This window comes from Leguminivora glycinivorella, chromosome 22, assembly GCF_023078275.1.
Source record: "Leguminivora glycinivorella isolate SPB_JAAS2020 chromosome 22, LegGlyc_1.1, whole genome shotgun sequence".
NCBI classification, from domain to species: domain Eukaryota; kingdom Metazoa; phylum Arthropoda; class Insecta; order Lepidoptera; family Tortricidae; genus Leguminivora; species Leguminivora glycinivorella.
Genome location: NC_062992.1, coordinates 13240956 through 13268577, shown reverse-complemented (window position 1 = coordinate 13268577; position 27622 = coordinate 13240956). Strand labels below are relative to the sequence as shown.

The following is a 27622-nucleotide window of genomic DNA, read 5'->3' as shown; positions in this document are numbered from 1 at the left end:
AAACATGTTTTTTACTGTCGAATATGACTCTAAAGTGCATAGAATGCTTTAATTAGTCAATTACGTCTTGTACAAGAGAATATGTGTGATGACTAAGTACATGGAATTTATTTTATGGCTAGTTAAATGATACTTAATATAAATAAACACTTAGAAAAAAATTAAGAGTAAATACGAATAATACTATACAAAAATATGTTTGAAAACATTATTACATACTACATACGCGAAAGTACAATTCAATTTTCATTAAATAAAGGTTTCGGGTTCAAGACGCTCATAATAAAAACAAAATATTTTGTTTCGCGCGGAATCGCTAGCCCCATCTAGCCGCCTAGGCCGGTCGCGTCGCTGTAATGTCGTGGCGGTGCGGGCGCGGCGCGCTACAGTTGTTCGAGTCGCGCGCCGCCCCGCGCGCCGCTCCCGCGGGTAGGCCCGTAAAAACCCGCGCGCGATTTCGAACAGCGGCAAGGTCGTGGCATGCCTCGCGCGCGCTGCGTATTTGTTTTTGTGACTTACCGCTTGCCGCTGCCGCAAGACGCCTTAGACCATTGTCGTGGCTAGGCCGTGAGGGATCAGCTGAGGTCTCTCAGAGTGCTGAAGGTTGCAAGGAGTGCGAGCTATTTAACTTAAGGTACGTGAATTATGCTCCTATATTATTGGACGTGAACATTAACGGTAAATTTCTATCAATGGAACTTGATTGTGGTTCAGGAAAAAGTGTGATAAGTGATAAATTATATTATAAAACCTTTTCGGACATTAAGTTAAACAAATGCGATATTAAAATGTGTTTTTACAATGGTCATCAAGTCACACCACTCGGCTATTTTACTACAAAAATAACATGTTTTGAACAAACTCACGAGATAGATATTTATGTAATGGAAAATGGTAGTAGCTTAGGTCTATTGGGCCGTGATTTTATGACCAAGTTTAATATGTATTTTGGTATTGGTAAACATAAAATTAATTTTGTTAGTTCGGAATCGTTTCAAACTGAGTTGCCGCGGTTACTTAGCGAATATTCGAGCCTTTTTAACGATGAATTAGGAAAATTTAACAAATTTCAGGTAGACTTGAGATTAAAAGAAAATGTTACACCTAAATTCTTTAAGCCTCGCACGGTTCCTTTTGCAATTAAAAATAGGGTAGAGGAAGAAATTGAGAGGCTCGTCAGTTTAGGTATATTGGTACCTGTAAATTTTTCTAAATATGCGACACCTATAGTGCCAGTCTTAAAGGATAATGGTAAAATAAAGATAGCGGGCGATTTTTCTGTAACGCTCAATAAAGATATGATTATAGATAAGTATCCTATGCCCCGCATTGAGGAGGTATTTGCGCGGCTCGGTGGCGGTAACCGTTATACGAAACTCGACCTTAGCAACGCGTATAACCGATTTGTTTTATCGGACGATTCACAAGAGCTCACAACTATAAACACATCAAAATGATTGTATAAGTATACAAGACTTGTTTATGGACTAGCCAACGCGCCGGCTATTTTTCAACGTACCATGGAGACGTTACTAGTAGGTATAGAAGGAGTCAGCTGTTGGCTCGATGACGTGTGCGTAACGGGACCTACTGATGAAATACATTTATTACGATTAAAGGAGGTTTTAAAAAGGTTTCATGAGTCAGGTTTACGTTTGCAAAAGAGTAAGTGTGACTTTTTTAAAAACAGTGTAACATACCTAGGTTTTGTTATAGATAAAAATGGTTTACGCGCATGCCCTAAGAAAACCGAGGCTATCTTAAATGCACCTAAACCGGAAAATATTTTAGACGTGCAGCGGTTTTTGGGCATGGTGAATTATTACCGCGCTTTCGTGCCTAACGCGTCAGGCATGCTGAGCCCCCTACACGAATTATTGCGAAATGGGGCAAAATGGGAGTGGGGCCCACGACAACAAGAGGCTTTTGAAAAAGTAAAACTGGAATTGTGTTCCGATAGGGTACTGGGTCATTTTGACCCCGCGGCACAGTTGGTGTTATCGGTAGATGCTGGGTCTGGCCTTGGCGCTGTGCTGAGTCAGCGCGATCCACAAACGGGAGCGGAACGGCCGCTTGCTTTTGCCTCGCGATCGTTAACACCTAGTGAGCGAAATTATAGCCAAATTCAGAAGGAGGCTACTGCCTTAATATTTGGAGTAAAACGTTTTCACCAGTATTTATATGGTAGACAGGAGCCATTTATTTTAAAAACAGACCATCGACCCTTGTTATCAATATTTGGTAAAAAGGTAGGTATTTCAGTAATGGCGGCGTCTCGACTTCAACGTTACGCGATTATACTGTCGGCCTATAATTATTCCCAGTGTCACATGCGCGTTGCCACCACATTAGCAACTTGTATATTCCCTTTTGCTGTGTTAAGTACACAGCAAAAAGGAGTGCACAAGTTCTAAGGAGGGCTCGGGTTGTCGACGACTCACAGGACAATAGCTTCCGTCGCCAGCACACCGAACCCTCGTTGAGCTCCGGCAGCCTTACTCACCGGCAGGAACACAACACTATGAGTACTTTTGAATAAAGATTAAAAAGAAAAGTAAATCATTCACTATTCACGGCAATAAATTTGTGCTCTCTTGCAGAACTATTTTGAACAGCTGACCGGGGGCCGCCATTTTGCCGAGCAAATTTGCTCGGGCGAGGCAATCGTGTGCGCATGAGCACTGACATTTGCCTCGCGAGGCGTGCGGCCAGTGTGGACCCGGCTAATAATTTTTTTTACTATTATTGTACTATTATAGTACATTGTGTATTAAGAGCGGACAGTGAAGGATCACGAACGAGAGGCTGTTTGAAGCCCGACGCCGAAGGCTTATAAGGGATTTAATAACTCGAGTTTATAATCCTTCAGCCGCCCGTGATAAACTCAATGTTTTTCATCACACTCGCGAAGTAATAACCAAAATTTAAACTAAATCTATTTAAATACCTACGCTGACATTTCCAACATTCGTCTTGTAATTTTTGACAGGTCGTGAAAGGGCCCAGACAAGTATTCACTTTACCGCCCTAGGGCGGTAAAATAGCTCATTACGTGTCAGTATGTAGGCATGTAATACCACCATTAGACTTATATTCCAGTCAATATAAGTCTAATGAAAATAACCGTGAATCGTTCAAAACTCATAATGTAATTGTTGCGAACGCAACCTTTTTAGGGTTCCGTAGTCAACTAGGAACCCTTATAGTTTCGCCATGTCTGTCTGTCCGTCCGTCCGTCCGTCCGTCCGTCCGTCCGCGGATAATCTCAGTAACCGTTAGCACTAGAAAGCCGAAATTTGGCACCAAAATGTATATCAATCACGCCAACAAAGTGCAAATATAAAAAATGGAAAAAAATGTTTTATTAGGGTACCCCCCCCCCCCCCTACATGTAAAGTGGGGACTGATATTTTTTTTCATTCCAACCCCAACGTGTGATATATTGCTGGATAGGTATTTAAAAATGAATAAGGGTTTACTAAGATCGTTTTTTGATAATATTAATATTTTCGGAAATAATCGCTCCTAAAGGAAAAAAAAGTGCGTCCCCCCCCCTCTAACTTTTGAACCATATGTTTAAAAAATATGAAAAAATCACAAAAGTAGAACTTTATAAAGACTTTCTAGGAAAATTGTTTCGAACTTGATAGGTTCAGTAGTTTTTGAGAAAAATACGGAAAACTACGGAACCCTACACTGAGCGTGGCCCGACACGCTCTTGGCCGGCTTTTTATTTGTATAGAACTTACTTATCGCTCGGCTAGTTCCGTAAGATTTATCTAGAGCCAATAGGAGCGCACCACATTCGATGTAGCGCGGCCAATGAGTTAACCAACCTTTTTAACAGCTCAAATCTTGCAAATCACTCTTTCATAATCTTCGCTACCATAACCACCACTTCCATACTTAGCCGTTTAGTCAAGTCACCCTTTGTAAACCAGCACCTATTTGAAATATATTATAATCTACTTATATTGAAGTTTTTATAAGTCGCCGGCTCCTGATCCTGCACGGCGGCTACATAATAACACAGAATATTTTTGGCAAACATTCATAGAAATTGTATGATTTGTGAGCTTACCCCCATGAGCAGTCGACCAGCGCCTGCTGACTCAGGCGGACGAGATGGTTTCCATTCTTGAGGAACAGAGCGCCCTCCACGGTGCCCACGGTACCGAACGACCAGCAAGAACCGCACACTGATTGGTCTGGTGATAAAACAAACGTTTCAGACCTATCGTATAAGTATTTCGTTGAACCATAAATTAAATATAACAAGATCATACCACCCCATACATTAAAATGCGACCGCCTAAGACCGAGCTTACACTCCATCACACATAGATGGCGCAAAAAAAATGTCTTGTAGCTTTCGATTATACTTGTAGATGGCGTTAAGTGTCACTTTTGGGCTGGTTTTGACATAGATTTACGGCTCGGAATTGACACTTAATGCCAATCTAAAAATAATCGGTGGCAACAAGGAATTTTTTTGTGGCGCCATCTATGTGTGGTGGAGTGTAAGCGCGTTCGTAGGCGGTCGCATTTTAACGTATGGGATGGTATGATCTGGTTATATTTAATTTATGGTTGAACTCAGCGCGAAATAACTTCTAAAAAAAATTGGCATTTCCAAAAGTCACTTTCAGAAAACCATATATCACTGCGGGTATACATAAACTCACATCTGTATTCTTAAAAGGGGTAGGCAGGCGTTATTAGAAGTTATAATCTTTGCAACTATGCGGTTGAAATTGAATACTAGTAAAAATGGTTCCTAAATTTCTCTAGGTTCCAAAATCTTCAATCTTCTCATATCGGCCCTTGCCTGAACGGCATAGCTGAAAGAGTACACAGAGTCATTGTAGAACTGTAAAAAGTTACCTTTAACTCAGAAGTCTCTAAGGGGGTTACCATGAAGTGATAAGTTACTGTGAGAGAGAGAGGGACAGAGCCATGCAACTGCTATAGCTTGTCCCTTTTGCTCAACCGAAACTGAACTTCAAAACCAAATGATAATCAAAATCAAAACTTCAACTTTAGTACTTCATGGTAATCCCCTGCCCCTGTTCTTGCTCTGTTTCTCTTTACTTCTCAATATCCTCTTGTCCATACTTCAATGGAAGATCTGAGCGAGCAAACCGAGTCATTGTAGAAATAAAACGTTACCTTTAACAGGTGTGACGGCGCCAAAGAGTCGCCAGTCGTGTTCGGAAGGCAGTTTGTCGCTTTCCTCCTCGATGTCTTCCTGTTGGTACGGGAACGGCAGACCTGAACATATTAACACGGCTTGCTTTAAGGACAGTACATGAACAAGCACATGCACACTATCGGGAAACGTGCAAACGGGCGGTGTAGATTCTGTCTAGAGTCTGAAGAAACGCCCCTGCACATCCTGGCAGAGTGCCCCTCTCTAATGCGCACACGTAACATGATACTGGGCAGCTATCAAATACACCCAGAGGATGTGAGGTATCTCGATCTCAAAAAGATACTACAAATCTTCGAATTTGTAGGACTTGATCGAGGGCGATAGGTGGCGATCACAATAGATCAGAAATGGTCGCAGTGATACATAAGGCGCTATGAAGCCTTACAACCTCTAACCAAGAAGAAGAAGGGCAGTACACATTTGAATCCCAAAAGCTTAAAAACAAGTTTCTAATTGTCGTATATTCTTCAAACCACGCGGAACAAATCAGTATGGCACAAAAATTGTAAATATGCTTAGACCAAATAACACATACCCATCAACCTTTGATGCGTTTGAGACGCATTAACCAGCCCAAATGTCATCACCTTAACGTAAAACAATAATCCTGCGTAAAACTGTCTGTCTCTGGCATCGCAGCTCCCGAACGCATAAACCGATTTAGATTTTTTTTTTTGTTTGAAAGCTGAATTAGTCGAGGGTACTCTTAGCCATGTTTGGTGGAAATCGGTGCAATATTGTTGGTTTTTTTTTCTTTTCAAAATATATATTTTGTTCAGTGACCTACCTGGGTTAGGACCGCTGTATTTCCTGCCCCTCAAAGCAGCTAACTCATCCTCAGTCCTGTCAGCCAAATGGTTAACAGCCAGCTAATGAAGCTCTTTCTAGCTCAGTTGTAAAAGTGAACGAAGCGGTAATCAAATTCTAACAATGTAAATTTTCTCAATCTTTTTTAACCCCCGACGCAAAAACGACGGTTTGTTATAAGTTTGACGTGTCTGTCTGTCTATGTGTGTGTCTGTCTGTGGCATCATAGCTCCCGAATGGATGAACCGATTTTTTTTTGTCTGAAAGCTGAGTTAGTCATGTTTCATGAAAATCGGTCCACTATGTCGCAGTCGGGGATTTATTCAAAATTTTAATTTTGTGGTTATTAGCGTCTAAGTTATAAGTACCTGGGTTAGGACCGCTGTATTTCCTGCCCCTCAAAGCAGCCAGCTCATCATCAGTCCTGTCAGCGAGATGGTTGACCGCCATAGTGAACCCTCGTCTCGCTCGGTTGTTGGAATGCACGAAGCGCAGGTTCTGACGGAAGATGTTAAGTCGCTTCTCGTGTTCGGTCGCGCTGTGGTAGGTCTTGCCGTGTTTGTTTTTGAATCTGAAGGAGTCAAAATACGATGTTCATATAATAACATACAAAAAACCGGCCAAGAGCGTGTCGGGCCACGCTCAGTGTAGGGTTCCGTAGTTTTCCGTATTTTTCTCAAAAACTACTGAAGCCATCAAGTTCAAAACAATTTTCCTAGAAAGTCTTTATAAAGTTCTACTTTTGTGATTTTTTTCATATTTTTTAAACATATGGTTCAAAAGTTAGAGGGGGGACACACACACTTTTTTTCCTTTAGGAGCGATTATTTCCGAAAATATTAATATTATCAAAAAAACAATTTTAGAAAACCCTTATCCATTTTTACATACCTATCCAACAATATATCACACGTTGGGGTTGGAATGAAAAAAAAAAACAGTCCCACTTTACATGTAGGGGGGTACCCTAACAAAACATTTTTTTTTTACTTTTTATTTTACCACTTTGTCGGCGTAACTAATATACATATCGGTACCAAATTTCAGCTTTCTAGTGCTAGCGTTCACTGAGATTATCCGCGGACGGACGGACGGACAGACAGACATGGCGAAACTATAAGGGTTCTTAGTTGACTACGGAACCCTAAAAATGGCCTATCTCCCTATTTTTGGGCCGTAAATTTTAAAATGAATACCTGTTGAACTCATCGTGGACATGGCCCTCGTGTACGGGGTGGACAAACTCCTTCATGGGGTTGAAGGTGGCCATGTGACGGATGCCAGGGCCGGGGAACGAAGTGCACTCCATGCCTGCACAACACAACAGAACCACGGCTTAGCCACGACATTGGTCTAAGCGCGACAGCGGTGAGCGGCGGCCATACATTGGAGCGAGACACAGCGATGGCACTTTTCATTCGCGAGCATTTCTTTTTTTTTGCCACTTTTATGAAGTGTGATATTTAAAAAAAAATGCTATTTCTACTCAGAATTACTAGCTTTTCCAATCCTAGTAGTTAAAAAAATTGTCCCATACGATTTTTTTCTTATTTTGTTACCATTTTCCGTACATGTTGTATGGGGTAGCAAAAGAGGAAATTAACAAAAATGTATGGAAATTCTGGGACACTTTTTGTCTCCCAGTGAGATTGAAAGTACTCGTGATTCTGAGTACAATTGACCTAAAATTCTCTAAAACAATAAAACAAAGGCGAAAAAAAAAGAAATGCTCTCGCACGTATGGCTGCCGCTCACCGCTGTCGCGCTTAGACCAATGTCGTGGCTGGGCCGTTAAGGTGACAGGTAGTGAAACTAGCGCCAGGGGACCGATTTTTGAATTTCAAACGCACGAATTCGCCGTTCGAAAGTCTGTGGGAAACGACGGAATGCTATTTTTGAAAAAGGACGGCTAGTAATTGTAAAGTAGTAATGACCACTCGTTTTCGATTCTGTTAGTAGAATTTAAATCGCTAGTAGTGGAGATATTATTGAACGAATTTCACGAAATCGAATGGCAGAGATTCAAAAATCGCCCCCCTGGTCTGATACCTTTTAAATTCGATAAATGTTCAGTAAATTAAAACATTAGGCGCTAAGCAAGAATTATTTATATAGGAGGATAATTATTTATATAGGAGGATCGAGTATTATAGAGAATGACTGTCAAAGTAAAATGTGTAATCACAGTGCATAGACTGCCATCTCTCGACACCGGCTTAATACTTTTGAACCTCAGTTTTGACAATTTGGCCCATATTCTTAACTTGATATGTTTTAAAATGTCAAATATTAATATTAGCGCCATCTAGCCGAGCGTACCCCAAAGGTGTATCGCCATCTAGCTCACCGTACCTTTTTCTGTATGGTTTTGAGGTACGTTTTTTTTTTTAGACTTTATCGGTCTTTACGAAGTTATATAGGTCTTTGTATAGGATTTACCGATTTATAACCTTCATACTAAGAATCGTACTTACTTTTTTTAACGCCACCTATTAAATACTATCATAACTATACACTGACGATGCCTACTTATTTATTTTTTCAAAATGTATATAAATAAATATTGGGGGACACCTTACATAGATCAACCTAGCCCCAAACTAAGCAAAGCTTGTACTATGGGTGCTAGGCGACAGTGGATAGAAAACAGCCATGACTCAGGAACAAATATCTGTGTTCATCACACAAATAAATGCCCTTACCGGGATTCGAACCCGGGACCGCGGCTTAGCAGGCAGGGTCACTACGCGCTAGGCCAGATGGGTCGTCAGACATTGACATGATATTATAGTATTAAACTAAAGAAGCAAGTCATTTGTTCTTATAAAAAATAAAAACACGCAAAAATATTTGGGGAAAATATGATTTTTGGCCACTTCCAGGCTGCGACACAGCGTTTTGAGCCTAAAAGGCCCATACATTTCAGGGGTACGCTTTTTTGTATAGGATTTGTCTCTCCCGGTATTATATCGTCCTGGCACTAAGATAATATTTTTAAATATTTGTTAAATCTATCCTCCCAGTGGGCGTAGCACACTACTTGGATAAACTTTATCGCACCGGTGCGTTCCTATCGCATACAAATAGTGCGAAAAGGACGACCTGACGTTATATCGCTTATCACGTGACTGTGCCTACTCGGCTATTATGCTACCAATTTTATCACTTATCCACGTGGATAAGACATTTGTCACTCTCACACTGACATACTTGCTAGAACGTGACGAATGCTTTATCCACGTAGATAAGTGATAAAATTGGAAGCATAATAGCCCGGCTGCCAGATGTGTCAAGTTTTTTGAGGTGTAATTTTTTTCTGTTATAATTATACTTTTAACCGCTTAGAATTTTCTATCGAACATGCTCGCGTCGCCGACAGGCACGAAATTACACAGACGACGATGAAATAAGTTGGATTTTGTGTTTACAAAACTATCGGACTACAGTGGTCAAAGGGAGAAAAGGATATGTTCAGAAACGTTCAAAAACGCTCAAGTTTTTGATCCTATTTTCTTTAGTTCATTTTATTAATTATTCAGTAATTTTCATTTAATAATTTTAATTAATTTATAATAATTGTCAAATAATATATTCAATTTGCATATTTTTAAATTCAAATATTCAATATTGTATCGAAGTTGACATTACGCATTTTATAAATCATTTGTTTTATTTTTATAATTTTAATTCATTAGCATTCATAATTCAATAATTCATTATTTATTCAATTTGTATATTTGTTAAACAAAATATCAATATTGTTTAAAATCACATATGTAATTCAAGTATCTATATTCAAATTTTACCTATGGCAATATTCAAATTCAAATTTGACAGCTTTTAGAGCTTTTCAAAAACTTACGGTTTATTACTGTTCGGTTGTTCCGCTCTCCAACGACTTTATTCAGTGTCACTTTTCTTGGAATTTTACAATTTGGATTAAACCAGCACAAACTACAGTCCGCTTATCATTTACCACCATCAAGAACACCTGAGACCAGCGAAGATTTTACAGATATCTTACCGGGATCTACTTTGAAGACGTCGGGGTCAATGTCCTCGACATCGTAATCCATGTACTCGATGTAGTAGTGATCGTAGTGAGAGCCCAGTAACGAGTTGAAGCCTTTCATCTCGTATCTGAAATACAGTTTTTTAATAGTACATTACGATACTAGTGCGAAAAAAAACTTGTGTCGATTTAAAACACTAACTTCGGTCGTGTTTTAATTTATCGGCACTCGTTTCGAACTTCCTTCGTATCGTTATGTACTATTTCGGTACAGATAGTGTTTTTTTTTACGCACTAGTGCGAGAAGTGGTTCATTATTGGTGGTGGTGGTGGAAAAAAAAATATGTGTCAGGTCGAAACTTCGGAGGGGCATCTGTACTGAAAAACGTCGTACGATACACGTGCGAAAAGGGAATTCATATTCATAAAAATACAAATTGTATGGGTTTATTTGTGAAAATTTATTTTTGGTATCAATCATACGAGCTTTTGAACCTGGATCCTAAAATGGATCGATTAGAATCCATCCATTTAAAAAGTTCATCAAAAATGACCTTTTTCTCAAACCCTATAAATACCTTTTTTTTTACAAAATCTGTAAACGCCAATCTTCATTAATTTGAAATCGAGGGAAGGCCTTCTAAGACCACTTTTGCGTAGCAGCACGGGATCTGGTAGTCTCACTGACCCACCATCAAAATACAGGCGGTATACTTGTATAGTATAAAACCAGTAATAATTCTTCTAACAAATTTTGCACCGCGCGGTTTGTCCTTGAGTAGCGCTCGCACGCAGCGAGGTGCAGCGAGTACATGCGGGACCGGAGGATGCCGGTCGCGTCAGTACAGTACGCACCGCGCTGCCGTGTCGCGCAGCGCGTGCGAGAGAGCCAAATACCGAGCGCATCGTCGCTGCCGGAGATTAACTACTGAGTCGTCCTTGTCCTTATCTGCTTGTAGCTATACAATATTACCCGATTCCTAAATTGATGGCGCGTCTTATAATTATGTCCGGTAGCCCGCATGATCTGCTGGACTTGACGCCCAACGCTGTGCAGTGGTTGCAAGACTTGGATGTTGCCTTATAATCTTTTATTTTGCCTATTTGTACATATCGCCATACGATTAAATAAATAAATAATTATATCTGACCCTTATAACGTACATTGTTGATTTGTCTACCTACCTTATAGGTATGGGTAGCGCGTCCCCTCTGAGATCCTTCTTGTATTTGACCCACATGGTGTATTTGTTGATCTTGTCACCTATAGTTGTCGTCATCCGCCATTTCGAGGCTTCCGTGTCGCGCATGTTTTCAGTACCTGTAATAAATTATTGATAAATATTATAAGAAATTATTAATGCGCTGAGCTGAAGCGCTGGTGGCCTAGCGGTAAGAGCGTGCGACTTTAAATCCGGAGGTCGCGGGTTCAAACCCCGGGTTACACCAATAAGTTTTTCGGAAGTTATGTGCGAAATGTCATTTGATATTTGGGTCGCTTTTCGGTGGAGGAAAACATCGTGAAAAAACCGGACTAATCCCAATAAGGCCTAATTATTTACCCTTCAGGTTGGAAGGTCAGATGGCAGTCGCTTTCCCCGTCAGTACGGGCTTTAAAATTGCACTTGTATGTGCAGCGAAAGAGGCAAATTCTTGAATAAGAACTGACGAATGTACTTGGAATCTGTCATGTCCGGGAGCACGTTTTGTACGGAGACCGTCTGTCCGTGCAACCCGTTCACTTGCAGACACGTCTCCTTGTTTAGGAGGCTCTGTTGTTACTGATTGTTAAGCTGATCACTAATCGATGTAGGTACTTAAACAGTTCTTCATGACAGAGAAGGAATGTTTGCCTATCCCGTTCAGCAGTCCCATTATGTTGAGGAGAATCTGTAGTTTACTTGAGAAAGTCACATATACTGACCGATGTACACCGAGAGAGCAGGAGATAAATTGTGCATATAGCGTACAGTAACGCTCGCTCGTTCTAGCCGAGAGCTGATCAGCTGTTTTCGCGTGCTCTCGTTCCGAGTCAGTCGGTTCTAGTTCGGTCGGATCACACGGATCGCTTTACTGTCATTGTCACTCCTCGGCTCTTTGCTCCTTTCGCTCGTTGCGCGTGAGTGTACTAAATGTACTAGAGAGCAGGATCATTTAGGAGTAGTTCGGTCTACTACAGTGCAAGGAATCGCGTCTTTTGTACTATTAGTACATGTACTACAGAAGCCTAGTTATGGTAAGCGACTATGTGGTACCTTTTATTGAGAAAGTCATACTGACCGATGTACTTGAAATCTGTCATGTCCGGGAGCACGTTTTGTATGGAGACAGACTGTCCGTCCGACCCGTTCACTTGCAGACACGTCTCCTTGTTAAGGACACTCTCTGTGGTCACTGGGGCGATCTGTAAAAATAATGAACAATATACAACTAGGGAACAAATCAAATTATTTTTCCCCTTACTAGCTCGGAAACACGTGTTTTGTCCTTTAATACCAGCGGGTAAAAACGCATTTTATCCACTAGTGGATAAAGTAATTGACCTTGAATATAGTCAGTTTTTCTGCTTATAATTGATAATGTGAGTGAATCTAGTGATGACGATAATTTACCACCTGTGGAACTACTGGAAGCAGTGATTAACGCGTTTTTTGCGTTGTACTTTCCTCGCTTTTGAGGGGAAAAGTTTTGTGTTACACTCGGGTGCAAATGTATTTTACATCTCGTGTGTTAAAAAACTCACAAGTTCAGGGTTCTATTCTCGAACCACTCGCTTCGCTCGTGGTTCAACTATAGGATCCTTTCACTTGCTCGTTTTTCAATTCCACACTCGGCGTTAAAATACAATTTTGCACCCTTGTATAACAACTATTATTGAATACGAGTATTTTTTTATTTTTTCAAGCAGTCACACTACTACATATAAATTATAAATTGAAATAGATATCATACACGAAAGAAAAAACGACAAGGCCCACTGCTGGCCGAGCCGGGAATCGAACCCAGGTCTTCACCGCATCTTGGTCAAAGTTCCTTTGACCCCGTAATGGCCTGTGAACTTTCACTTTGCCTTTAATTGAAACCTAAAAATGATGATTGTAGAACTTACCTTGATCATGGTGCCGTATTTCGGGTAGACGGCCGCGGTCATCTGGTAAGTCTTGACCATCTGTCCGTAGTAATCTATGCGAGACTTGCCATTCTTGCTGTCAAACCTGTCAAACAACTGTCAACTCAGTCCGACAATAGTTATTTTCATCACACTCGCACACTAAATATGATTTCGCACGCAGGCGGAGCGTGAGTTATAGAAAAATCATTCTCCCAAGGGAGTTATGAAATTTCTAGTACCGTATTTAACTTTTTTTTTATCTTTTTACATATTTTTATATTAACTTAAAGACGTGGTGGAGGAAATTGGACACAGAAAGTGGAGATGGGCTGGGCACTGCTATAGATAGATAGATAGATATTTTTATATAGCAAGTGTGATGAAAAACATTGTGTGTAACTCGGGGAGTATGAATATTACAAACTCGCGATTTAACTTACTCTCGTTAGTAATATTCAAGTTCCTCCCCTTGTTGCACAATGTACTATTGTTTTACAAGGGGGTAATGTTGTTTAACAGCACGTGCTAATCAATATTATTCGTGTTAGTGTGGTGAAAAATGTTGTGTTTCACTCGGTGGCAAAGTTGTTTAACCTACGTGCCTTGAAACCCTCGCAACGCTCAAGATTCCACTTTTGGAATCTTTCGCTTGCTCGGGTATATTGATAGGTGAAACAACTTTGCCACCGAGTGAAACACAAAATTTTCCACCACACCAACACGAACAAAATACTAACTATAAAATATCAAACTAAATCAAATCCAGCAATCTATTCAATATTTATGATTCAAAACATCATGTACAGGTAAAATCTACCAGCCAGCTCAAGATATGAAGTTAAACTAGATTTAAGAGCATGTAAGATGTATTATCTGTTGGTAATCCTAAATAAATTAAATTAAATTAAAATTAAAATTAAACTATGTATGAAATTACTTTGCACTCTTGTGGATAAAATGCAATATTGCTATCTGTTTTCGAATAGCAAAGTAAGCCTTTACTAGTTGGTGTGGTGAAAATTATATTTTTAATTTAATTTAGAGATAGCGAATATAATCAACGCATGTAGTTGTGTACAGAACTTTCATGTCATGACATTAGTTTCACATATACATAAATGATACATATAAGGTCAACGCCTTGAAATGAGATAATGCGAAACTTGGTCAGGGACCTATTATTTATAATATTTTGTTCTGGGTCAATGTACTATAATGCTGATAGCAAGATTCATGAAAATATTAGACATAACACACCTAGAGAAGTTATTGTTACTGAAAATAGTATTTCATCTCTTGTTTCGTGCGATGAACCCTCGTTTAGATGTGTATATAACTTGCACGCAATACTCGATTACTATTAGTAAGTATTAAAATACTCGATTATTATTAGTAAGTATAAGTATACTTACTAGCTTTTGCCCGCGGCTTCGCTCGCGTTAGAATGAGACAAAAAGTAGCCTATGTCACTCTCCATCCCTTCAACTATCTTCACTTAAAAAATCACGTCAATTCGTTGTTCCGTTTTGCCGTGAAAGACGGACAAACAAACAGACACACACAATTTCCCATTTATAATATTTTATAGTATGGAAAGTAGTGTAACTACTTAATAAATCGTCCCCTTACTGCAAATACCAACTATGTGCAAAAAAGTGATTTTGAGATAATGCGATTTTAATGTTTGAAGGTACGATTTCATATGAAAACATGAAAAAAATTACTATTTGTATACAGCATTCTACAGCCCGTATTGTCTCGTTTAATAATTAATCGTAAAAAATATCCAGGCTATATTTGATTGCCGATAAAACTACGATTTAAAAAAAATAGTAGCAAACTTAGTTGGTTTTGCCTGTAGAAATAAAAATTTGTATATTTCTCTTATTAATACATATAAAGCAGTGTTTCCCTTTGATTAAGCTTTGCTTTTCATACACTTTATTTATGATTTGCAAAAAAAGAAAAAATATACAAAAGTTTTGAACTTATTTCAAAATATATTAAATATTGATTCCCATTTATAATATTTTATAGTATGGAAAGTAGTGTAACTACTTAATATTAAATACAAATAAAAATATTATGAAAATATTTTTTTTATTTGTTCTTGCTAAGACCGCGAAAGGCGACTGTCCGGCCCTTCACCGGTCCTTCAAAATCATCATCATCATCATAATTTCAGGCATTTATCGCCCACTGCTGTGCATAGGCCTCCCTTCGTGTACGCCACTTATCCCGGTCCTGGGCTAATCTCATCCTTCAAAATAGTGTGTGATATGTCCAACATTGTAGTAAAAACTTATTTTTGGTGTAAATGTGGCACAGCTCACAGCTTAAAACTCCTTCAAATTTTGGCCAGGAATGTAAAAAGTTTGCCCAGTTGCCCACCACTGTGTTACACCCTTACACCGTGTATTTCATAGAATCGACCTTGAATAATTATCTCCCAGTACAAGCATACATACCAATACATGTACACATATATCTTCAATATGAACCGTAATTTGATGCACGCGATACATGTTGCACTGCATACGCATTCAAGGAATCGACGATGTTTACAAACTGTACGCCAATAAATCCGATTGCAATGTAAGGACATTTTTATATAAAACTAGCTTTTGCCGCGGCTTCGCTCGCGTTAGAAAGATACAAAAAGTAGCCTATGTCACTCTCCATCCCTTCAACTATCTCCACCTAAAAAACCACGTCAATTCGTCGCTCCGTTTTGCCGTGAAAGACGGACAAACGAACAGACACACACACTTTCCCATTTATAATATTAGTACGGATCTGAGGGTTATATGATTTAAATAAATAATAAATATTGGAGATTCTCACACAGATTGACCAAGTCCCACGGTAAGCTCAAGAAAGCTTGTGTTGATGTTGTGGGTACTCAAGAAAAGGATATATCAAGAAAGGATAAAAGGATATAAAGGATATCCATACTAATATTATAAATCGGAAAGTGTGTCTGTTTGTTTGTCAGTCTTTCACGGCAAAACGGAGCGACGAATCGACGTGATTTTTTAAGTGGAGGTAGTTGAAGGGATGGAGAGTGACATAGGCTACTTTTTGTCTCTTTCTAACGCGAGCGAAGCCGCGGGCAAAAGCTAGTATTAATTACATACCCCCTTTCCGACGTATTGGTGTGATAGAAAGGGACAAACAGACTTCATCGGTGTAATAACTTTAGTGTACGTTTATGAATAAGGGGGATAGAAAACATCTATCTGAACCCAGAACCACATACATGCTAGGCCGGACCAGTCGTCAGATTGAAAGAAGGGGAGTTGTATAAGGTACAACAGGACAAATCTTGACTGGGGGGCAATTGTAACTAATCCATTTTTTCCATTATTATTACCCTATAATGTTGAGTTCTGCATGTATCCACTGAACACGCCTACCATATATGTATAACCGGTGGACAATCTAATCAATAATGCAAATATTGTAAAACATTGAATAAATGGACTAGTTACATTTGCCCCCCAGTCGAGATTTGCCCCGCTGTACCTTACCTATCTTTGGTTTAAGTAAGTTATTAGTGAAACAAAGAGCGTCTTAATTGTTGACGTGAACTTTGTAAAGGTCAAACGTCACTGATAGCAAATGCGACCAGATTGTATTGCTTGCTACTTTAATTATCTATTTGTCTAGAAACGTAACAGCATTTGCTTATAAACAAAGTTTTTTTATTATTATTATAAATGGGCTTACTCTTTAGACACACCTCGGACACTGGCGATAAAATATATGAAAGAGGCGCGTTCCTAGCACACAGTCTAATCTCGTGTAGGTGAACGCGTACTATGCTTGTATGAGTGAAATATAATATGGTCGACTGTTCGCGTTTTTCGACAAGCGGTAACTATGAGGTAACCGAGAGGGAGTGGGCGGCACTTTCAGCGGGGAGCGGCAGTGGCCATACTGTACGATAGTACTCTTTATTATACTGTGCTTTAGACTAGGCAAAGACGTGGACTACGATGGAGTGAGCTCGCCCAGAAGATGCCTGTTCACCCTAGATTTGAAGTCCGGGTTATATGAGCTCGGAAATATAGCCGCCGGCAAGGAATTCCACTCCTTGGCAGTGCGCATAAGAAAAGAAGAAGCAAAGCGCTTCGTGCGAATTCGCGGAATATCTACTTATTGGAAAATACCTTTACGAGCTGAACCGTGCAAAGGTGCCCATCACGCGTGTCGTATTGGCACGTGAGATATCTATGGCACAAGCTAGGCTAGCACAAGAGGGGCGCGACAGTAGGTAAAGTACCCGTCAATAGAATTTGTGAACAATGTAAACAAACCTTATAGTCAAAATATGTTTATTTTCCATTCTAACTCATCAGATACTGGCTAAATCCATGTGTTATTTATATCAATTCATCTCACATTATGATCCTCAACCTTTAAAATAATAAATTTGTGCTAAAATATTGATATTTTATACAGTTTATTTACATTGTTGACAATTTCTATTCACGGCGATTTTACAAGTTGCAGTAGGCCTTAATTAGTGTTCTTACGAATAACGGAAGCAAAATTTTAATGATGAATTGGCTATATAATAATAAGGTAAAGTATTATTAATTACGATTAATAAACAGGAAAACCATAAATACATTATACCTAATACTATAAAATGTTTAACCAAGGGATAACTGTTGTGGGGATACACATAATAAACATATACATAGATTGACATGTATGTATATTATGTGTATCCCCACACTGTGGTCAAGCGTAAGCCCTTTTATAACTTTAAAAAGGGGGAAGAAAATGTCTCCTTTTCTGCTTGACTATAAAATATATATGTTTTCGCATGTCTTAGTCCGTGGGACCGTTCAAGTATTACGTAAGCATAAGCACCAGAGGGGGGGGGGGGGGGGGGTATTAACTTACCAGGCGGAGAACGGCTCGACCAGCTCAGCGTAAGGGATCATGATCGCGCCCTTCACCGAGTACACGGGGCTCCATTGCGGGGGCGACTCTGAAAACATTCGGAACTTATAAATTTAACGGAAAACCTACTTCATAAGCAGGGATCGGAAAGACTTAGGGTCGGTTGCACCAAACCGGCTGTCACCGGTAAAGCGTTCGTTAAATTTTATTGTATAGGAAGTTCCATAGACGTCTGTTGCGTGACGATGATGTGTCTGTCAAATGTGGTTGATGCAACTGGCCCTTAGTCCTACACTGGTTAGCCCGTCATCGCCCCTAGTCCCCCGGACCGGATGGCATGCGTAAATGCATTTCCCCAACGTTAAAAAAGGGGGTCGGAAAGACTGTTTGCCTTATAATTTGACGTACGACAAGACTGTCAAATCATAAGGTATTTTTTACGCGATTCATACTCAGAACCGCGAGGTCTTTCGATCCTGATAGGAGAAAAAAAATGACCAAAGATTTCCATACATTTTTCAAACCTTCCATTCCGTTACCGCCACACAAAATGTATGAAAAAATGGTAACGAAGTGGGAAAAAACATTGGGACACTTTTTTTCTCCTATTAGGATTGAAAGAACTCGCGATTCTGAGTGGGAACATAAACAATAAACATTTCCAAATCCAAAAAAGTGGGGTGGACAACTTCGAAAAAAAATGGCCCAAAACACCCCGTCGATTTTGCGTCGAGAGTTAAAACATGAATGTGATGTATTGGCCGTTACTTCGTAGATAAAATACTAACACGCAATAACAGAAATAACTTACGTTTATCAACATAGCCGGCGGCGGCGGCCGCGAGACACAGCACGAGGATCAGCATAGTACAGGTCCGACCGACGCGGCGGGCGGCGACTGAATGACAAGCAATGGGACAGTGTTCGTTATATCATGTGACGGCAGTGGTCAGACACTAGGGCCTTATCACACTTGCGATTTGCGAGCGAGTCATCGGGTGGAGGTAAGGCATAGCGACTGTTATTCCGCTTTGTGTGCTTTTTCAGAATTAGCATAAGTTGTTAAAAAAAAATAACTCACTGTCAGTTTTGTGACGATAATTAAGCATGAAATTTCTATTGGCCAGGTGGTGTCGGGTTAAGAATTTCACCACCCCCTTTCTTCCTGTGGGTGTCGTAGAAGGCGACTGTGGGATATGGGTTAAATTGTGGCGTAGGCGAGAGGCTGGCAACCTGTCACTGCAATGTCAGTTTCGTTTTCTTTCAACCCCTTTGTCGCGGAGATCGCGAAGTCTGTTATTGTGGTATGTATCCAAACCGTCACTCTTAGCGTATTCTTCACTGGTAACACTGGCGATGGAGGTGAGCAAGTGTCAGAGGTGACCGCGAGGAGAAAAGAGCGGAAACGAGTTGAGACACGTGGAGAGATGTGCTCTGAGTACTGGTACGTAATTCGCCGTGTGGCACGTGTACGACGCTCTTGGTAAGTGAGACATTGCTATATTTGATATACTCATGGATATTGCAGTGACCATGAGTTAACGGCTACCTTGAGATAGAGCTGAGTTGTTGAGTTGAGCGATATTCTGTGTGTAGCTCGAGTTTGAATGCAACATGTGAGGTGGCTGGTATGCTATCGGTTTGGGTTACTGGAGGTTACTTTATGGAGGCTGATGGATGAGCTGTAGGGGTTGTTGTGGAGGCTCGTCGGGGATCACATGGTTCCCACCTCAGTACTCATCGCAAGTTCTTGAGCATGAGATAAGAGTGCTGAGTTGCGGGATGCACGATGAGTTCTCCTTTGGAGATTCAGTTGTGCCGTGCATCCACCGATAAGAGCCACGGGACTTGGGGCCCTTCTAATTTTCCCTGAGAGAGTTTAGAGGTTGCATTCATAACAATATATAATTGCTCTTCAAGAGACGTGGTTAATGGAATGTGATCTTCCATTCTTGGCGAGTATACATGAGGACTTCGGCAGCACGGGAACGTCGGCGATGGATACCAGTGCGGGCTTGATAAGAGGCAGGCCGTTTGGCGGGGTTGCCATCCTTTGGCGCAAAACGGTATTTCAATGCGTTTCCGTGATTAACTGCGGTAATCCGCGTATAGCGGCGGTGCGTATTACAATTAATGACCGGTCACTACTAGTATTTAGCGTATACATGCCTACAGATTGTGCTGATAATATAATGGAACTGACTGATTGTTTAGGTTTAATTAGCGCTTTAATTGAAGAACACAACGTCGACTCAGCATTTATACTCGGTGACTTTAATTCGCATCCAAATACTAGGTTTTATAGTGAACTGTCCCAATTTTCAATGGATCAGGACTGGATGTGTATCGATGTGGAGAAACTGGGGCTATCATCAGAAACGTTTACGTTCATTAGTGAAGCTCACGGATGTAAGCGGTGGCTAGACCACTGTGTTGTGACTAGCGCTGCAAAGCAATGTGTTGTTGATATATATGTAGATTATGATGTCTACTGGTCTGATCACTTCCCGTTAATTGTTAAATGTGAGTTTAATATACCTCCAGTAAAAAAGATGTTGGGGTGTTTTACCTCTGATAAAATAAGGTGGGGTGAACGTAATACTGATCAGATCAGTGCTTATCAGAAACTTTGCGAGGACAGCTTAAAAAATATTGACTTTCCATTAGAATTCGTGCAATGTAGTGGTACTTATTGTAAAGATCATAATCATAAGGCCATTATAGATAAGTTATACGTTAGCATTGTAAGTGTATTATGTCAAGCTGCAATTCGTACTCGTGGTAGTTCGAAACATAAAGGCCATAAAAAGCCAGTCATTGGTTGGAACAGGTATGTAAGCGAGGCTCACGCGAGTGCCAGGTTGCACTTTAACACATGGGTCGGCTGGGGTAAACCAAGTAGCGGCCCACTGTATAACAAGATGATTGAGTCGCGGAAGATTTTCAAAGGTAGATTAAAGTGGTGTCAAAATAACGAAGATCAGATCAAAATGGATTTAATAGCAACACATCACGCTAAATCGGACTTTAAAAATTTTTGGAAGTGTACCAACAAGTTAAATGCTAAGCCTGGCACTCCCGTGAGTGTCGACGGGGTCTCTAATCCAAAGGAAGTGGCAAACATGTTTCAGGACCATTTTAAAGTTGCGTCTTCCTTAGGACCCCCCTGCAGGCTGCTGGATAGAGAGGACAACGGAAAGGCGAGAACCTTGATTCTTGCCAAGGATGTCAAGTTCGCGATTAGAAAAATGTCAAAGGGAAAGTCACCAGGCCATGATGGCCTCTCTATCGAGCACCTGCGTAATGCCGGTTGTCATTTACCACGCGTACTTGCCATGTTGTACAACTTTTGTATCGGTCATTCTTACCTGCCTCCCGACATGATTAAAACTCTGGTGGTACCAATTATCAAGAGCAAGACGGGAGATATATCCGATAAGTCTAATTACAGACCAATCTCCTTGGCCACGATAATAGCAAAAATACTAGACAGTGTGCTTAACTTGCATTTAAAAAAGTATGTGAAACCCCATGATGCTCAGTTTGGTTTTGTACCTGGGCTATCTACGGAAGCTGCCATTCTTAGTTTAAAGCACACTGTCCGGTATTATACAGACCGGGATACGCCAATTTATGCCTGTTTTATGGACCTCTCGAAAGCTTTCGACACGATTTCATATGATATACTTTGGCGTAAACTGAAAGATGTAGGGTTACCACCGGAGTTAATATCAATTTTTAAATACTGGTATCTACACCAGGAAAATCGAGTAAGGTGGGCAGGAGAGCTCTCGGACCCATGTGGTCTGAACTGCGGAGTGAGGCAGGGGGTTTGAGCTCGCCGTTGCTCTTTAGTTTATATATGAATGCACTGATTGAGGGGCTCAGTAGTACTCATACAGGGTGTTACGTTGACGGTGTCTGCGTCAATAACCTCAGTTACGCAGATGATATGGTACTGCTGGCCCCCTCAGTTAGCGCATTGCGTCAGCTAATTGATGTATGTGAGGTGTACGCGACGGCACATGGTTTGGCTTACAATGTAAGTAAAACCAAAATTATGGTATTTAAGGCGGGAAGTAAATGCCCTTTCTTTATTCCACCTATAGCCCTCAAAGGTGTTCCACTCGAAAGAGTGACACAGTTTAAATATCTGGGACATTTGCTAACCGACGACCTAAAGGATGACGTAGACATGGAGAGGGAGCGCAGGGCGTTGTCAGTCAGAGCGAACATGCTGGCCCGCAGATTTGCTCGGTGTACAGATGAGGTCAAAATTACTCTCTTCAAGGCTTACTGTACATCACTGTACACGTCAAGTCTGTGGGTTAGATATACTCAGCGGGCTTACAATGCCCTGCGCATCCAATACAATAATGCGTTTAGGATGTTGTTGAGACTGCCGCGTTTCTGCAGCGCGTCGACCATGTTTGCAGAGGCGCGCACAGATGGCTTCGATGCTGTGTGGCGCAAGAAAACTGCCTCACTGCTTGACAGAGTGCGCGGCAGTAGCAACAGCATTCTAAACATGATAGCAAATAAGCTAGATTGTCCGCTGTTATGGGCAATGAGTCAGAGGACGAAGTCACTTTTAATTATTAATTATTAAATATTACTTGTTTAATTTTGTTACTAACATAGATAATAAGCGACTTAACTAACACATTTCTTGGACCATTTGATGTCTGAATTGAATAAATAAATTAAATAACTTAATATTGAGAATTTTCTGTTCAACTCAATTTTTTTTGGTTTGGGTATGCCCATAGTGGTGTATACACATGGGGTAGTTATGACCATTGTGGTGGGTATAGACAGGTAGTAATATTACCTACCCAACCATGAAGAGAATGTGCACGTCTCGAGCTCCGTACTTAATGTTGCACGGAGGACCGGCCGACAGATGAGTTTTATTTGTTCTATAAGTCTAAATTTTATTTACGCAGAAATTGTAATGTGTTTAAAAAATTATTGATACAGGAGCGGTATTTACGCATTCTTTTAAACATTGGCAACACTGCTCTGTCCACGTTCGGAAATACACAACTCATCACGTTCGGAATTTATTATATAAATCTGTCATTCTGTGCACCTTACTTCGTTTGTTTTATTACAAATTAATTTAGGTGTAAGGATAATAATAAATATTAAAACATTTACTTGTTTTATTTCCCTCACGGCTATATTTACGATGCGGTATATTTGTTGTGTCTGGAACGAATCGGCAGCGGACACGACAGATTGATAGGTCAGGTCGTGTAAAGGAGGCTTAAGAAATAGAGTGAAGTTTAGTCTATGGCTTAAGTTTTGTAAACTTACCCGGTTTTCTGTTCGTTTTCGCGTGCTGTGATAAAAGTTTGTTTCTAGAAGTAAAAATTAAATAAAACTGTGTAATTACTTAATTTAGGAGTGCTAAAGTGTGTGAGCAGATTGCTAAATAACTCGCTGTAAGTAATAAATATAAGGCGACTTCACTATTAAGTAAATATAGTTATTAACATCTTCTTGTAAAACTAGCAAACTTCTATGGTTTAAAGTGGACTCAAAATCAATGCATTTCATTGCAGATTAGCATCAAATAGGACACACATAAGATTAATAAGTAAATGAAGAGTATCAGTAGCTTGCATTGCGTACAAAATGGACCTTTTAGTTTCAACATTAGAATTGCGCTTAGAGAGGCTAACAGAAGCTTTAACGGGAGCCGCTGAGGCTCTTCATAGTATGGAGACCGGCGTAGAAAGGGACAGGATAGTTGCCGTCAAAATTAATGTTAATAATAGATTATCGTCGTTCACAACAGACCTCAACAGATATTTGTCTGGTGATAGCGCCAATGTAAGAGAAGATCTTTGGAAACAGTGTCGCGACGTGCAGATTAAAGCGGAGGACGTGCTAACGGAATTGGAAATTGCCATGAAACTCTACTGCCACGAAGGAGATAACAATAATAGGACACGTCTACCTAAATTAGAACTCGGCAAATATAATGGTGATGTCCTAAAGTGGAATACATTCTGGGACAAGTTTGCAGCCAATGTCGACAATAAGGATATTGCCAATGTGGAGAAGCTCTCATACCTGCTAGCATCTTTGGAGGGACCAGCCCTTCAAGCAGTTGAGGGTTTGGAGACTACAAACTTAAATTATCCAATTGCGGTCGATATCCTCAGTAGCCGTTTCGGTAAGCCTTCAAAGGTCATTGACGCTCACAACGAGGCTTTGCAAAAACTTACGGTAGCAAAGGATTTACCTGAAGATTGTAGATGCACTCTGAACGCCATAGAGAAGCACCTGAGGGTATTGGAGGCTCTAGGGGAGAAAGTTGATGCTAGTCACCTTAGAGTTATTATACTTAATAAATTTCCATCTAAAGTGGTATATCAAGTGCGACTGATGGCGATTGATGATTCATTTTCTGCAATCCGGAAAGCTTTAGATGCTGTAATAACAGCAATGGAAGGTTCGAAGAGTTTGGTCGTTTTAAATCCAGAGAGTTCTGTTATTCCTGTGAAGTCCAGCATGATGGAGCTTCAACATGATGCTTCAACAGCGACGCTGCAAATTGCTACGAGAAAACGAAGATGGCAACAAAAGAGGGAAGCTGTCTCAAATCAAAATAGGAAACGCATGAAGAAAACATGCATATTTTGTAACGGGGAGCACTATAGTGAAGATTGCACCAAATTCAACACCTATAAGGAAAGGATCGGGAAACTGCAAGACAGGTGCTACGTTTGCTTTCAAATAGGGCATCGTGCCTCCAGATGTACCAGGAGGAGGAAGTGTGTGCATTGCTCAAAGATGCACAATAGAGCATTGTGTCGACAAAAGGTGCAGCGGGGTAAGGACACTACCATGGTTGTTTCAAATATGACTTCAGTTAATATACAGCTAAATAAGCCATCTAATTTCTTACAGACAGCTGTAACCCAAGTAAGGACAGCGGACGGGAGAAGTCTACACATTAGACTTTTACTTGATTCGGGAAGCCAACGTACCTACATCACAAACAAAATAGCTAAATTACTACATATCAAACCTGACGGAGAAGATTGTCTAATGATTTATACATTTGGATCAGAGAAGCCTAGAGAAATGCTTTGCCCATATGCAACCATTACTATAGTAAGTAAACGTAATGTTGAAAGAATGATTAGAGTGAATATAGTCCCATACATCACTACAAAGGTACCAATGGCTATGATAGAGTCACCGATGATAGACATCTTGGCTGACGATACTTCTACTGGTGAAGGCATTGATTTATTGATTGGAAATGACTTATACTTTTCATTCATCAGAAAGAGTGTTGACTTGGGGAATAACACCTTTCTAGTAGATTCTGATTTTGGCTGGTTTCTCGCAGGAAGTGCTACCAACAACACGGAAGGGGACATTCTATCTGTGGCTACGTATTGCCAGTGCCATGATATTAATCAAGACCATTTTACAGAACCAGATCTTCCCCTGCGTACCATAGACGTCAAATTCTTATGGTCACTTGAGAGCATCGGGATATGTGATTCTCCAAAAACTACATGTGAGGAAGAAGCTGTTCAGCACTTCAACAAGACTGTCAAATACAGTGAAGGAAGGTACCAGGTCAAGTGGCCATGGATAGAGTATCCACCAAAATTGCCTACCAATTTCGGACTTGCCTTTGGTAGATTAAAGGGTGTATTGCGAAGATCAAATAAAGAAGATAAAACAGAATATGAGAAAATCTTAAAGGAACAGTTGGAAGCTAACATAATAGAAATTGTGGATCCTTCCACTCAAGTCGACCATCCTGTTCACTATCTACCTTTTCATATGGTTCAACAGAAAGGAAAAAGGGGCAGACTGGTCTATGATGCTTCAGCTAAGTTAAAAAACGAGAAAAGCTTGAATGAGTGCCTGTACAGGGGCCCAAACATGCTGGAAGACTTGACAGGATTGCTGCTGAAATTTAGGATTGGGAAGATTGCTGTCACTGCAGATGTTGAAAAAGCATTTCTTCAAGTTGGTCTACAGAAAGAGGACAGAGACGTGACCAGGTTTCTCTGGGTCAAAGATTTGGACAAAGAACTGGCTGAAGACAACATCATTCAATACAGATTCTGCAGAGTCCCTTTCGGGGTAATATCAAGCCCTTTCCTCTTAGCAGCAACAATTCGATACCACATTTCAAGGACTAACAAGAGTCTGCTTCCAGTGATAGCGGATAAATGTTATGTAGATAATTTGGTGACTTCGGTTCAGTCAAGAGAAGAGGCTCTCAAATTGTATGCTCAAACTAGAAACTCATTCAATGAATTAGGAATGAACATACGAGATTGGATGTCGAACGACAAAGAGTTCATGGACAAGATTCCCAAGCAAGAGAGAGCTAAACCAGAGAGTGAAATGAAAATCCTCGGGTTGGTATGGAATTTGAAAAATGATACTTTACGTCTCAATCTGAATAACGATACTTTTGAAAGTGAGACTGTAGACAGGGGCATTACAAAGAAAGGAGTCTTGAGAATGCTAGCGCGTCTGTATGACCCATGAAAATGAAAATGAAAATGAAAATGAAATATTTATTTTTCAAGTAGGCATATTACAATGCGCATATGAACGTCAAATAAAGCTACGCCGGCTCTAACCCTACGCCTCAGCCTCGAGAAGATTTCAGTCCCCCCTCAGTTGGGAGGGGGGTATCCACTATGGGACCGGCAAGAAACTCGGCGGGCAACTTCTTTTCAAAACATTACATCTTATAATTAACATGCATTAAATAACAACATACAATTTAACATGCAAAAGTATTCATCAAAGAATATGAACAGACTAGGTACTCTATGGAAATCAATTTCAATAAATTATATTATTGCTTAATAATACGTCGTTCTTCTTCAGAGAAAACATATCAAATTGTCATAGAAGAAAAAGATAATATGAATCTCAATATCATTAAATATGTAATTTACCTACACAACATAAAATATAAAATATTTGATGTGCTTTCTTATCTGAACTGTGTCCTCTATACATAATACAATTATTTTAATTGCTATTCGTTTTTTGTAGTTTCTGGTTCGGGCCATGCATGTTTGTCTGTCAAATAGTCCTCGACTCTGTAATAAGCCTTTAACATCAATGATTTTTTTAAGTAGTTCTTAAGAGCTGGGAGGGGTAATCTCAAAGCAGTGTCAGGTAACTTATTATAAAAATGAATGCATTGCCCAACAAATGACTTCTGTACTTTACGGACACGAAACTTCTTTATGGCAAGCTTATTTTTGTTTCTAGTGTTATAATTATGGATATCAGAATTCTTAGTGAAACAGTCTAAATTCTTAACAACATAAATTATACTATCATAAATGTATTGGGAAGCTACAGTTAAGATATTAATTTCTTTGAAGAGTTCTCTTACTGATTCACGTGTTCCTAAGTTGTAAATAGAACGAATGGCTCTCTTTTGTAATACAAAGATAGTCTGTATGTCAGCTGCTTTGCCCCAAACCAGAATACCGTATGACATTACACTGTGAAAATAACTATGATACACTAGGCGAGCTGTCTCAACATTAGTCAG

General features: G+C 40.1%; 2 protein-coding genes across 2 annotated transcripts in view; one reads left to right on the top strand and one right to left on the bottom strand.

Moving 5' to 3' along the window:
* The window catches only part of LOC125237765 (digestive cysteine proteinase 1), a 34819-nt gene extending 15864 nt beyond the window's left edge, over positions 1 to 18955 (bottom strand). Inside the window, exons 1-10 of the mRNA XM_048144940.1 lie at positions 18869 to 18955; positions 18058 to 18145; positions 13141 to 13246; positions 12312 to 12435; positions 11217 to 11352; positions 10044 to 10159; positions 7216 to 7330; positions 6388 to 6590; positions 5170 to 5271; positions 4082 to 4208 (exon numbers count right to left, since the gene is read on the bottom strand). Coding sequence (XP_048000897.1) covers positions 4082 to 4208; positions 5170 to 5271; positions 6388 to 6590; positions 7216 to 7330; positions 10044 to 10159; positions 11217 to 11352; positions 12312 to 12435; positions 13141 to 13246; positions 18058 to 18145; positions 18869 to 18923 — 1172 coding nt within the window. The 5' untranslated portion in view covers positions 18924 to 18955. The remainder of the gene's footprint in view (positions 1 to 4081; positions 4209 to 5169; positions 5272 to 6387; positions 6591 to 7215; positions 7331 to 10043; positions 10160 to 11216; positions 11353 to 12311; positions 12436 to 13140; positions 13247 to 18057; positions 18146 to 18868) is intronic.
* Positions 18956 to 24771: 5816 nt separating this feature from the next.
* LOC125238117 lies at positions 24772 to 26592 on the top strand. The gene is made up of 2 exons (XM_048145404.1): positions 24772 to 24901; positions 24979 to 26592. Exon 2 carries the CDS (start codon positions 25120 to 25122, stop codon positions 26590 to 26592), a length of 1473 nt encoding a protein of 490 aa, XP_048001361.1. The 5' UTR covers positions 24772 to 24901; positions 24979 to 25119.
* The last annotated feature ends 1030 nt before the right edge of the window (positions 26593 to 27622 follow it).